This window comes from Trachurus trachurus, assembly GCF_905171665.1.
Source record: "Trachurus trachurus genome assembly, chromosome: 15".
NCBI classification, from domain to species: Eukaryota; Metazoa; Chordata; class Actinopteri; order Carangiformes; family Carangidae; genus Trachurus; species Trachurus trachurus.
The window spans coordinates 17,349,532-17,364,306 of NC_139906.1; the positions used below are offsets into that span (position 1 = coordinate 17,349,532).

General features: G+C 41.4%; 1 protein-coding gene across 1 annotated transcript; it reads right to left on the reverse strand.

Annotated features, from left to right (window-relative positions):
* Window positions 1-403: 403 nt before the first annotated feature.
* On the reverse strand, window positions 404-13,913 carry prom2 (prominin 2). The gene is made up of 24 exons (XM_083988613.1): window positions 13,738-13,913; window positions 12,603-12,951; window positions 10,952-11,016; window positions 10,427-10,632; window positions 10,165-10,285; window positions 9,619-9,682; window positions 9,421-9,510; window positions 8,354-8,550; window positions 7,664-7,738; window positions 7,331-7,394; window positions 4,568-4,718; window positions 4,335-4,487; window positions 4,087-4,210; window positions 3,904-3,983; window positions 3,706-3,790; window positions 3,461-3,604; window positions 3,278-3,346; window positions 3,078-3,170; window positions 2,919-2,972; window positions 2,724-2,804; window positions 1,832-1,900; window positions 1,619-1,708; window positions 1,373-1,485; window positions 404-1,237 (listed from the first exon to the last, which is right to left on the reverse strand). Exons 2-24 carry the CDS (start codon window positions 12,865-12,867, stop codon window positions 1,186-1,188), a joined length of 2,505 nt encoding a protein of 834 aa, XP_083844739.1. The 5' UTR covers window positions 12,868-12,951; window positions 13,738-13,913; the 3' UTR covers window positions 404-1,185.
* Window positions 13,914-14,775: the final 862 nt, after the last annotated feature.

Below are 14,775 nucleotides of genomic sequence, written 5' to 3' on the forward strand. Positions count from 1 at the left end.
AGAAGCTTTAAACTGCAAACAGTGGAAGTAAGCTGCATGGGAAACTACAGTAACTGATCCACCATGACGTCAGAGCACTCAGATCATAATTATATGAAATGACAATGTCAACTGAACATGAACTACAGGACTGTATCTTAAGTTGAAGGTAGTGTTATGCTTTACCGCAAATGTGCACTGTGAAAAGAGTTTTCATGGTTTGTGTGGAAAATAGACATGGTGATATCTGAGATTCCTCTCATGTTATGGCTAAAAGGTAGAAAAATGCACAGCAGACTCATTTGATGGTCAGCAATATCTTTTACTCAGTAGTTTTCACAACAGCTGACAGAAATGTATGAACAACATAAAGTGCTGTGTAACAGAGATGTAAAACACAATCTACTACATGTATGGAGTGCAATGTAGAAAAAAAACATTCATCACAATCAAAACATGAATCTCAGCAGTCAAAATCAGAGTTTACAAAGACACAATAAAAAAAAAAGGTAAAAAAAAAAAATCTTTAGTTTCATTATGTAGCATTGAATAGAAATGATGTGGTGTCTGTCAGTTTGAGTGACTGCCACAAACTACAGTATATTCATTTCATGATTCACATAGGAAATTATGCTTTGATTTCCAGCATAACAGCAAAGGTATTTAGAGAAAAGTGTTGCCAAGGTTGCACATCACAGATGCCTGTTGGCACGGTAACACACGGCCGTGTTCTCTGAAAGCACAGGACTACTTATGTATAAATGTGGTCAACTCTCAACAAAAATCTCTTTTACAGTTTAAAGTGTGCAACCAGCAGCAGCCTCAGTTCACTGACTTTAAATACGTACAAAATTAGATATTTATGTAAAACGATGAATCACATTCAAAAATGAGCGGTCCCTGAAGATTCCCTTGTGCCCTGCGTCCCCCTGAGGTCAATTCAGAGAGTGTGGTGAGTGAAATCTGTTGTGTGTGTGAGTGTGACCACAGTAGTCGCCCCGTGAGTGGCTGTGCTTTGTCCACTGTGTGGTGAAAACTAGAATGTAAAAAAAAAAAGGACGGTAAGGTTCAGATTGAGATTTTTCTCCAGAGCGACAATGTGCCACATGTGTGGAGGAGTGCACCATGTGCTTTGATTTAGTCAAGGGATGCCACAGTCCTGTCTGTGGTCTCCTAAAGCTGTGCCGCACAAATGCCGCCGCCCCCTCAGGTGATTTTCATGTGGGCCCGAGGGATGTGGTTCATAATTATGTGGTCGCTGGAAACAGAGACATTAACAACGGTCAGATGCAGGTCAGCACAGTCGAATGAAGCAGTCATGTGATTCCTGTAAAACATGTAAATAGCTCCAGTAGATGCATGTTTGTGTTATTTGTGTGTGTGTGTGACTTACACAAACACATCAGACTCCTTCATTTTCCTGTAGTATTTGGCTAATTTGATGGACAAGATGATGCTGGGGATGAAGAAGATCAAGCACCAGCCCAGACTGAACCAGAAAGCATTCTACAGAGAGAGAGGGAGGGAGCAAACAGCAGCACAGAGTTGATAAACAGGAACATGATTCATAACAGTTTGAAGATTTTCCATGTTCTCATTCTCCAGTCGTGTATCGCTAATAACAACATCTGGTCCTCACCAGAGACTCCACCACGCGTGAGCAGACGATGGTCTCCACCGAATTCAAAGCTCCCGCCACCGGCCAACAGCGGCCCAGCTGCTGTGTGATCTGAGGGGGAAATACACACAGTGGGAAAAAGGTGAACTCATGTGTACGCACACACACACAGAGAGAGAGAGAGTGTGTATTTTATTTAACAAAGACTTGGGCAAAGATTTGAAGAGACTTTACCATGAGGTTGGCCCACTCAGCGTAAGAAATGAAGTAACCGAGCTGACAGTCCAAAAACTTTCTGCTCTCCTGTGGCACAGAGAGAGAGAGAGAGAGTAAATTCCACACATTTTCTCTGTGCTTTACAGTGGGAAGTCATGAGGAATCAGTGGAGCGCCTTGACATGTCAGCAGTGTGTGTGGAATTCCGGGTAATTCCTATTAAGTGACCTGTAAATAACTGCAATGGCATTATGATTTGACAAGGAAAGGAAAGTTTATTTTGTTGAATGCATGTCATACTCAATTCTTTGCGTAATGCAATAAGATTATTGAAGGATAAGTCTGGAATATTTTTGATATTGTTCTTATTGTCTATATACACCTAAAGCTATTGCATATTACTTTGAGTCTTCTTAGTGCTGTAAATATGCAGGGTTGTGTTACTCCGCAGCTTAAAATAGTCCCCAACAAATGCACTTCACAACAGTGCCCCTTTGTTTTAAGAAATGTAAGTTTTTCTAAATAATATTACATATTTTTGAGATGTTTTTAAAGATTTCCCATCTTCAGTAGAAATGAAAATGCCTGAGGCTGAGCAGGGGCGAATCAATGAAAGATGGACCAGCACATGGTTAGTTTGGGATCTTCATCATGAAGAATGTACAACAAAACCAACCTAATCCTTTCAATAGAAGATGACTGACGATTGAAATTAACGATTTACTACTGGACAGTAAATGCTACTCATGCCCTGTGGATGGTGAACCCAACAGCCACACTGTTTCAGCTCCAAGCAGCTACATCTCCTCCCCCCCGCCCCCTCTGGCTAAATGACTGACCCACCACAGGCATTAACAGACCACATGGAGCAACTTTTTCTTCTCACTCATGTGACTCTTGGCTCAACTCACGTTCTTGACGATCTGTGCCGTATTTGTGTTCAGGAAGTCTTGTGCTGCTCCCACGTTGCTCAGCACCTCCCCCACTGTTCCCTGAGAGAGAGAGGGGGATAGAGAGAGAGAAAGTGAGACACAGTAGCAAGAGGAGAGGGGAGAGAGCAGTGATCTCTACTCTCTGCAGTTCAAAGGGCTGGTCGGTGTACTCACATTGATTTTTTCTGTCTGGGATTGAAGACCCTTGATAGTGGAGTTCAGGTTTTCCTGGGGGTAAAAAGCATGTGTGTGTTTAAAATTCAGAGAAATGGCCGACATGGAAAAAAAGGATGACGGGGGGAGATGTCAGCCGAGATAAGGAAGACGACTCACCACTTGTGGGATGATGGTTATTTCTATGCTGGTCTGGATCTCCCTCAGGTCACTGGCCTGTTTTCGGAGATCGTTTTTAACGCTATCTACAGTCTAGAAACAAGAAAACAGTTGGTTAGAAGATACAACATGGGCACAAAAAAAGCCAAATGTACTTGTAAGGTATCACATTTAATGCATGATTATGTCTTGTCACTCACTTGAAGATTAGCTAAATCATCAAGTTTATCTGCTGTTGTATTCAGATTTATCCTGGAAATGTTGTTCATCTGAAAGAGACATGAGAGAGTCATGTTATATTATGTTACGTTGTATATTATAATGTGTATGTTACTAAAAGAATAAAAAGTAAATAAGAAAAACAATACAAGGGTCACGCTCACCTGCTGCGTGGCGGCAGTGGAATCAAAACTCTGAGCCTTGGAGGAGAAGCTGCGGAGTTGTTCTTCAACTTCAGGGCTGAGGAGAGTGATGGAAGACAGAGTGATGTCTGTGTTCTCAAACTGCTGCCGAATCTCCTCTGTGTACTGGGGAGCGAGAGAGAAAGCAAACGTTATTAGTGTTGCTATATTACGTTATACATACGCACGTTAAAGTCCTCTATTGTAAAGACGTCAGGGAAACTCACCTTAGATACATTGAGGAATTCTCCGAGATCTATGGACTCATTTAAGTGCAGTGTCGTCCACAGAGGCTGGTTTTTCTCACAGTCTCTGTAAACATCAACATCAAGGGACATTAAGTTATTCAACATCCCCCACTGGCTTTGGATCCACATGCACGTTCACATTTGTTCATGTATGAGAGGTGAACCAGCATTACGTACCTATAGATATTAGTCAAATTGATGTTAGTAGATCCTACGGCCTCATCTAACCCTGGAATTAAACCAGGAGTTTCAATGAACTGTGGAGAGAAGAGGAGAAAATATTAACACAAAGTTTTCACTCAGTCATTGTGCATGTGTGTGTGTGTGTGTGTGTGTGTGTGCAGGTGTATGCGTATGTACCTCCAGCAACTTCCCATTGCTCCAGGGGCGGCAGACCAGAGTGTAAACGTTCCCACCCAGCAGGAACAGCAGCAGCACCGCGATCATGAACAGCCACGAGAAAAGGAAGCTGAACCCTGCGCCCCTGCAGTCGCATCCACAGGTCAGAGGTCAGAGGTCAGAGGTCACAAAACAGGTAAAAGTTTGACATTTTCTGTTTGGATGAGAGCTAAAAGATGAAAACAACATCACAGCAATCCAGTGCTTACATCATGAGGAAGGTGCCGCCACAGTCCGACGTGCAGGAACGATGCGTGGGGTCTGCTTTGGGTTTCAAACCCATGGGGCCCAGGAGGAGACCCAGGACGTTACACACCACCACCAGGAGCACCACACAGCACAGGGCAACACACACCGCCCATCTGGAGAGAAACACACACGATGAGTGACTTGTGGGTTCAAATTGTTTAACTTATCATGTGCAGTCATTTGAGGGTTTCACCTTATATGCTCGGCTCTCTTGATCTCTGGAGTGACCTTGCTGATTTCCTCGCTCGCTGTGTCCAGAGTCCCCGTGATGTTGGACAGAGCAGGGAGTTCACTGGTAACCTGTGACAGCTGTGTTTCTATGTTACTCAGCTGCTGCTTGCTTTCTAAGAAAAAATACACAAACACACATCTTAAAATTCACCATTAAAAAATGTGATTTAAGATGTAGTGGGGCGGATTAGCTAAACAATCGTTCACTTTGTGATAAAAGCATGAAATTTGGTGGATGTGTTGGTGAATATGTTTCAAACAAATCTGGATATTGGGCCACCTCAAAAGCGCCCCCTAGTGGCCGTGGCAGCCATTTGTTATGCGAATAAATGAATGATTAATATAAACTGCCCTTTTAATAATACCAACTGGTAATGTATTGTATATTGTTGGAAAGCCTGATTAGTCACCTTTACAACGAGGTACAGCTTGTAAGGATCGTGCGTTCATGGAATGAGTAACGGGGCTAAACGTGTGGGTAGCGCACCCCAAAAATGTGCATCCCCTATGGGGCGGATTAGCTCAATAAATCACAAGAATTGTTTATTTTGTGGTAGAAGCACAACATTTGGTGGATGTGTTTGTGGATATGTTTCAAACATTTTTGGTTTTTAAGGACCCTTAAGGTGTCTACTTAAGATTTTTGCTTGTTGCCCGGGTCAACTAATGTTCCATGGGGGTTTTTTGCCAGTCATTTTGAATTTATGTCCGCACGAATGGCGAAAACGCCAATTTTCATAACTCCTAAACCAGACATCATACAAAGACAAATGAACACACTTTTTCATATAATTATGACACCAGGAATCAAATGGAAAGGTCACTGAGATGGTAAAACCACTCTTTATCAGAGAAAAATGAACTCTCATGTAGTATTTTAGTATAAATTACTCAAAAAAAAGTTCGGAAATGTTTTTTCAGTCCATAATTTCTCCCTTTTAATAATTCCGGTTGGTGCTGTCTTTTAGATCGATGGAAAGCCTGATTAGTCACCTTTCCAACGAGGTACAACTTGTAAGGGTTGTGCATTCATAGAATGAGCAACACAACTATATGGGTCATTCCATGAAATTTTTGGTAATGATATATATTAATTATTATAAATATTTACCAATTTATTGGTGTCCCCTGATTTTATGTCAACCCTGATACCCTAACCAAAAAACCCTTGAAAAACAATGGTACATCCCAGATTTGACATGATTGACAGGAGTTTGCATCATCTCTTACCCAGGATGCTAACAGCTCAGTAATAAGTAGCTTTCTCTCATCTCTTATGTGCTATTTTTGATGTTTTTTCAAGGTTGGACCGGGGGGGACAAGCATATAACGTCAACCCTGTTACCACTTTTTAACATATAAGTCTAAACAATTTTCTATTTCTCATAATATAATCAATATCTACAGGTAATTACCTTTCAAAGTACACAGTTTGCCCTTTAGCTAGCATTTATTTCAGCTAGCAATGGGCAAATTAGCTTGAAATAGTCAACCCTGTTACTGTCAACCCTGTTACCTTTGCAGTGTAGACAATAGAATGTGTGTCCTGTCATCTATTGCTCTTGTCAACCCTGTTACCATAACTTCAACCCTGTTGTTGTCATTAATTTGATAAAAATTGTTAAAAAAAAAATGAATTTCAACTGTTACCATTATAGACTATATATAGAAAATATTCTCAATAATCTCTAATTAGAAATACTGTATATTGTAAAGTTTATGTCGGTAACAGGGTTGACAAGATTAGGAGAACATTAAAACTATAATAAAATATTAAATTCCACAGCCTGAGATGGCACAACATAATTTCTTGTCATTTTAAACTTTCTTTGATTCCTGGCTACTTAAAAAATAGCAATTAAATATAGTTTCAATTTTAACTTTTCAAAGTTGAAAAGTTACCAATTTCATGGAATGACCCATAGCCTATGTGTTGGAGCGACAAATTTATTTATACTAAAATACTAACTACTTAATTTTTCTCTGATAAAGAGTGGTTTTACCATCTCAGTGACCTTTCCATTTGATTCCTGGTGTCATAATTCTATGAAAAAGTGTGTTCATTTGTCTTACTATGATGTCTGCTTTAGGAGTTATGAAAATTGGCGTTTTCGCCATTCGTGCGGACATAAATTCAAAATGACCGGCAAAAAACCCCCATGGAACATTAGTTGACCCAGGCAACAAGCAAAAATCTTAAGTAGACATCTTAAGGGTCCTTAAAAACCAAAAATGTTTGAAACATATCCACAAACACATCCACCAAATGTTGTGCTTCTACCACAAAATAAACAATTCTTGTGATTTATTGAGCTAATCCGCCCCACAGGGGATGTACATTTTTGGGGTGCGCTACCCACACGTTTAGCCCCGTTACACATTCCATGAATGCACGATCCTTACAAGCTGTACCTCATTGTAAAGGTGACTAATCAGGCTTTCCAACAATATACAATACATCACCAGTTGGTATTATTAAAAGGGCAGTTTATATTAATCATTCATTTATTTGCATAACAAATGGCTGCCACGGCCACTAGGGGGCGCTTTTGAGGTGGCCCAATATCCAGATTTGTTTGAAACATATTCACCAACACATCCACCAAATTTCATGCTTTTATCACAAAGTGAACGATTGGTGTAAAATATTGAGCTAATCCGCCCCACTAATGTTAAGATTTGAATGGGAGATAATATAAAGGCCTAACACGTGTGCTCCACTCACTTTGTACTACATCCCTGGTGTCATTAACCACCCTCTGGGGGATATTGTTGACGTAATTCTCCACCTGAATTGAAAACAAGATGTGTATTATTTTTCATAGATGAAATGAAATGGAGTGAATATGTCTACATTTGACCAAAAAAAGGGATTCATCCCCTTTACACACATTCAGTGCACTTTTATCTTGTTAAAAATCCATTGGTCACAATTAATCCCATTATCTTTGGTTGAAAAATTCTACACACTGCTCCCCCAAATCTATCCACTTATTCTGATACGTTAAATAAAGAAAGATTTTTTTTTTTATGCTTTCAGAGGGGGAAAGTCACTGACCTCCTCAATTTTCGATGTAAGGTTAATTTTGATGACTTCATCCACCGCAGACCGAAACTCCTTCAGGCTGGGAATCTGTGAACCAATCACATGTAATACCTTTAAATAACAGTAGGAGGCAGCAGATCTTCAGCAAAACAAGCACGGTGAGTTTTTTTATTTTTTATTGATGATACCCAAGAGACAAAAAGCCACGATTATACATGGATTCCAAATAATGTCCTAATCTAGATGTCATGATGCTGATGATAATGTTTTGTAAAAAGGAGAGAGGAGAGGAGAGGAGAGGAGAGGAGAGGAGAGGAGAGGAGAGGAGAGGAGAGGAAGTCTGTATGTGTCACGCTGTGAGTAGTGTAGGAGGAATAGGGACAGATGGGAGGAGGATAAATCAGCTGTTCAGACAAAGCCCAAAAGGAAGAGTATTATCATCATCTCAGCCTGCGTCAGAGACAGTTTGACTCCATAACTGACTCCTCCTGTTGATTCATGCTTATGTCTTGTCAAATCCAATGCGTACGTAGATGAGTTCCTCCCTAAAACCTGATTTCTGTTTGTTTTGTTTTGTTTTTTAATCTGACAGGAGTGGATGTTTTGCCAATCCTCATGCAATTTGCCTGTGTTGTTCATTTTATCCATTCAGGAAGAAAACATCCCACACTACACACAGTGGGTGACGCACAAACTACTTACATTGATGGAGGTGTCCACATTAAGAGCCTCCAGCTGTGGCTTCGCAGCTTCACACTCTCGACAGTTTGGGTTGGACAAAGTGTCATTGATGCGATTTCTAACAGCAATGAGGTTGTCCTGGAGGTCGTCTGCGCTGGACTGCAGCTCCACCAAAGATGAGTTCACTCTGTCAAGTTGAACACTGGCGTTTCTAGTCTCTACGTGTAGAAATGGGAAAAACACACAAATAGCCAGTCAGTGTATGCACAGTGATAATAATAATCATCTTAAGACATTTATCTCTCTTTTGATGCTACATGGCTTTGAAATAAAAAGCAGCTTGAAAATGGAGCTTCTAAACACAAAGTGAGCTTGATGAGAGAGAGAACTAAAGGGAAAAATTGTTTTGCAATATCTTAGTAAGTAAAGCATTGAAAATGTCAACATGCAGCATGAAGAAACATGTTGGTACTGGATGTAGCTTAATTTGTCATCACAGAAAAGGCGGAATCACTGCAGGCAAAAATGGGATGTTATTATACTGGTGTATTTTGTTCATGTTGTGCATAAACAAAATACTTCCCTGACACAGATAGTGCACATATTATCAGAATCAGAATCAGAATAACTTTATTGATCTCCGGAGGGAAATTCTTTTTATAAAAACAAGCTGGAGGGGATGATACGTAAGTAATTAATAAAGTCATATTTGACTGGGCTCTTTTATCTTCCAGGAAGACATGTAAATAACTGTGCCAAAGAGGGGTTAAGGTTCCCAGCCCCTGGGCTTGAGCAGAATCAATGGTCTGTGGGCAGGGACAATTATTTCTATTTCTGTACTTGTATGTTTCTATACGCATCTTTTCTTCTTTTGTCTTTGCTACACAACGAATAATAGAAACAGATGTTCACAAAAAAACATCATCAAACGTTTCAGTGTCAGGCTAAGACGTTTAATGTCGTGGGACTTTTACGGTGCACTTTCGAACAGGACCTCACCTGTGTGATTACTGATCTCATGTCAGATATTCACACAGGCATTTACATGCTCGGGCTGAAACACGACCCAGCATGCACCCTGATCATACCTTGGTTCAGGCGTCTAACTGGGTGAAGCGCAGGGACCAAAAATGGCTGAAACTGCTCCTGGATCTGTGTTCCCAGCTGCTGTCCGATGTCTAATTCAAACAGACAAAAAGACAGGTGGTTATGTGATAAGGACATCGCAACACAACAGTTACGAAACTGGTTCCTCTATTGGTGGATAGTTAGTTCCCTGTTCTTACCATCCAAGTTTCTGCTGACCTCTTGTGTGGTATTGTAACTCTCCTTTACCACATAATCAAGTTGCTGCAGATAGGCAGAGGAAAAACAAACAATTTCAAAGTGTGCACATAAGATATGGGTTGAAGTTCCTGAGAATGATTACATGAATTAATCTTAGCAGCTTTTACAAACGAACAACATACAGAACCCTCCCCTGTCCTCCTTCTCCATTTTCCATTTGTGTGTTGTGTCTTGAGATAAGTGTATTGACTCAGAGAACAGAGAACTGCGCTAATCATGACTGGGCATTTGTTTGTATATCACACAAACGCTGTCGAGTCACAGCAGATTGATGAAGGGGCTGCAAGGAATGACGTGGCTAATCCCAAACAGACTCTTACAAGATTAGTTACAATTTCTATACGTTGGAAAGGTTTAAGAGCGAAGATCAAAAGAAGGCTAATTAGTCATCCGCAGTTGATAAATGCTGAGGCCCCTGACCTTTGACCTCTGTGTATTTCCATACCAACTCTATGTTATTCAATGGACTGGAGGTTTTCTCTTACCTGTGGCACAGATGTGAGGAAGGTGTTGATGTTGCCTATCGTTGTGTTAAGATGCGTCGGACCCTTTTCCACACTCACTCTGAGGTCTTCATTACTTTTGAACATGCAGATGTTCCCAGCACTGTAAACACACACACATACACCAATTCAATTAAATGTGTGCCATGGAGTGAGGCGCACACATTCAAGCTGTCTGTTTTTCACTGCTAATTTCAGATAACACATCATTAAGGGCTGTTCACAAACGCACACACACACTCACAGGATAATGACCGTGGTGACGAACGCACTCCAGTAGAGAGCTCTTCTGCGACAGTGAATGGAGGACGTTTGCTTCTGGTACATCTTCCCACCGCAGTTGCCACAGCAGCGACAGCACGCCAAGAAGAAGCCAACGATGGGCATGAGAATGATGTACACGATGCCGATTGCTGCACATACCAGGAAACCCACTTCATACACCAGGGCCTGAACACAGAAAACACACACACATGGCATGTATTACAGCTAAAATGGCACACATTTTGACATAAAAGAACTGTGGCAGGCCTTTGTCACGTCATGAGACCAGTAAGACAGTAGTTTTACTTTACTCTGGTGACAGTCCACAATCAGAGTGAATGAAAGAGCCTCAGTTACTTCAGTCGACTGGGTTTACACACACACAAAGATGCTTTAACATTAAACATTCTCACATTACTGCCTCCAGGGCTTCTGGTGGAGGGTGTGTCCGTGGTTCCCATGTATGTATGTGTATGTATGTATAAAGTGATGTGCGTTCACTTACGTCTTTGATGAGTTCTCGATCCGACAGCACTTGCTCCACATTATTGACTATTCTCAAGATCAGCTCTAGAAAGAAGTAGGAGAGATAAAAAATAAGGTTTATTGTGACGGTGCATTTTGAAAATCTTCAATTCTTTTAGAAATGTACTATCATTCACTCTTGGTTTCTGTCCCACTCATCCACTTGTAAAAATCCCAGCCAACAGGACCATGTATCCTTCTCCCCATACAAACATTATAATCTCTCGCTTTGTAAAAATGGAAATCTGACCCTTCCATCTTGTGGTTACTAGGAGACCCAAATGGCTCTCCAGAGAGATTAGATTTAAACACACACACAAAAACACATAGAGATACAAAGCCAGCAGTCTATGGTCCCACTGAACCCTGTTGTTGGAGATATTCTTTACAAAACACAAGGGCCAGGTAAATGAGTTCAGGTGCTGTTCACGTGAGATATTTGTGCGGTTCCCACCAGCTGCCGGTCACATCAGATGGCAGCATGAGGTGAAACGTTAAGGAAATTTGCATGGCACCTCAGCGCTTTTCATTTCCCCATATGCTGTGACATTTCTTTTAAAAAGCTTTTACTATTAGGCCTATTATTAAGTTATAGTGTGGGATCTCTAAGAAAACACTACATGAAACTATGAATTGCTTGAAGGATCATCATCAATACCTTTTTTAATATATTATATGTATTTACATGTTAATTTGTCTGAAAATTGGTGTTCCTATTTAATCCTGGCTGGTTGTCAGAATTGAGGACGGACCTGTGAGCTTTAAACTAACAAGAAAACACAGAGGAAATATCCACTCAGTTCAGCCTCGGTTTAGCCCAGTCAGAAACTGTTCACAAAAACAAAACAAGTCGCTAAAATGCAAAAAGTACATTTAAAAATCATTTTGGCCTTTCAGGTTGAAAACAGTTCAGTGAATGGTCCATTTGTCGTGTATCCTGTAAACGCTCTGCCATTTATTGGTGGCTTATCAACACTTATGGCACCAATAAGCACAATAAGTCATTCCGGTCCGGCAATTTTTGCTTATCATAGGGTGACGGAGTCAATTCAAACAACTGTTGACACAATAAACATGGAGATCTGGGAAGGCATCATTAACTTAACAATCACATAACATTCAACCCACAATATCCAGCATGATGACTACTATCACTGACATTAACCTGGACTGGGGTTTACGAGCATGTTTCGTGTCAGAAAGGGTTTAGGAGCAATTACAGCTTTATAACAAGGGCCAGGCAACAGCCCACAGGTGTGACTCACGTGTGAGTAACAGGAAGTACTGGTCCAAAAACATCAGAGGACATAAAGGTTAAAGATTGACTAGGGGAAATAGAAGAATTTCCATTAACTTATTGATTTACCAACCCTGCCATCCTTTTGTCTGGGCTTTAATAGGGCAGAGTAGGAGTAAAAGTCATGACTGATTACTTTACCTTTGCCCCCTGTATGGAAATGTTGCCCAGCACAGGGCTCAAAAGCCAGAAGATTTCAATGTAATTTAAATTGCACCAAGTTACTCTGTGAGCTGGAGCCTGAACAAAGTGTTGTGGACTGGGCAGAGCGAGCGCTGTATCTGAACATGGCAGGAGAGATTCAAGGTGTTTTATTCGTGATGATGACACTGACCTTTTGGAAATGCGTTGGGCTGGACTGTACGTAGGAAGGATTGTACAAAAGCTGCCATGAAGCCCTGGCCGGTGTTGTCTCCAATGTCCTGGTACTCGGGCTGGGGGAGGTTCTGCAGGGTCACGGTTGCTGTACAGACAGTCTTTGGAGGCACAGACTGGGCCAGGCCGAGACCCAGCAGCATCATCACTCCCACCACGAGGGTCCCGAGGCCTCCAGCACTGCCCCTCCACCTCCGGCCTCTCATACTCTCACATAATCCCATGTTTACAGGTAAAGGGAAGTGGGGCCCAGAAGAAGCAGGTTTATAGGACGATCACTTCACGGCACAGGCTCTGTTGTGAAGCATCTGGAAGCAAGACAAAAGAGAAGAAAAAAAGAAACGGAAGACAATGACACAATCTTTCAAGGCAGGAGAATTACAGACTGAAGAAGAAAACCACAGCAACCCACAGATTGAGTCACACTGGGGGAGGTCACAGCACTGTTCCTTAGAAAATGGCAATGTTGAAAAAAAAAAAAAAAAGCTACAATTTAGCAGAACCAACACCAACAATGGCATTCTGCGAAAAGGGGAATCTAAATGTTAAGCCAACGCCTGTTTAGTTTTTGAGAATAAGCGGTGCCCTTTAAACACCCGCTTCAAACTATATATCCAGAGACTTTCTTCATGAAATATGGGAAGTGGTGACATTTAAAAGTTACAGGAAAAAGCCTTAGAGAGCATTATAAGACACATCAAAGCTGAATAGAACCTGTGACGCTCTCTTCTGGGTGTTTGCACTGTTGTGTAAACACAGAGAAGAGACAGCCTCACATACCTGCATCACTACTGTTTTTAATGGGTGTTTCTAAAGTAAATAACTTTAGTCCCACACTAACTGAACACATTTACATCTCATAGACTTAAAATAACCAGTTTATGCCTTTTTCTTTTCCCAAAGAACCTATCATTGGATAACACCATGACCCTTATTAAGCTACCACACAGCAGCATGAGGATATTTACTGTACATAAATAGAAACAAGCCATCAGAGCAGTTTCTGCTGGTCAAAGCACAAGTCCAGGTAAGTCTGTGAGAGAGGAGGTGAAGGTGGAAAGAAGGCAGATAAAGAGGGAAACAACTCAACTCACCTTCCTCAGCCGGACAATGAAGGACAGTTGCTTTGATCTCCAGTGAATTAGTAAGAGGTGTGTGTCCAGCCCTAGTATAGAAACCGGATCTGCTCTGCAGCTGCGCTCAAGTTGAAGCCGACTGTGCGCTTGTATGGAGAAGACTGGCTCTGTGAGGAGAGGGAGGGGAGGACAGGGGCTGGAGGAGGGAGAGAGGGAGGGTCTTAAAGAGAGAAACAAGCAAAGGAAGGAGGGGAAAGTAGTGGGAAGAAAACAAATAACTGGCAAGGTTACCTTTTTCCCCACTTTGTTTCCTGGAAAAATAGGCTATGTCAACAACAACGGTTATGCTAATACCAGTTAAGGTTTGGGAAGGAATCAGGAAATGATCATCAATAAAACTTTTGTCTATCATCCCTGATAAAAGTTGGCATATATCAAACTTATTCCAAGCACAATCGGTCGTCATCTGACCTTCAGTCTAAACAAGTAAAGGATACAACCCCAAGGCTAGTACAGGGTCAAATAGCCAGGAAAGGAAGGAGACACTTGGGTGAGGGAGTTTTGAGAACATATTCAAAAATGTTGCCAAAAAATCCCCATAAATACTCCAACTGACATTACAGAACAGCTGAGAGATTTTGTTTTCACACTTGTTTTATCACTGTAAGAGACAACTCTGTAGCTGAAAAGGCCAAGACAAGAAGTAAACAGTAATGCTCTGTAGTATTAAAATAGATCCACCAGCCGGAACAAGGTGAAGATAGTGTTGTTGAATCGCTGTCTCATCATGACCGTTGTCTGTTTGAGGCCTGCAGGTCCACAACCTGCAGAGCTCCCCTCAGGCCTCCACAGCTGCAGGGTAGAAAATGCATTTGCACAAAAACGAAGTTAATACCGTAGTCGTAAATCTGATTTCTCCCACTAAACTTTGCAGGAGCACATGATGTGGAGGGAGTTGCGCACTTATCTTCTCTGTCCTCTTCCTTATCGGGTTCACAGTCGCTTGCCGACCACTGATCCCTGGTTCACCTCAAACCAGAGTCATCAATTACAGAC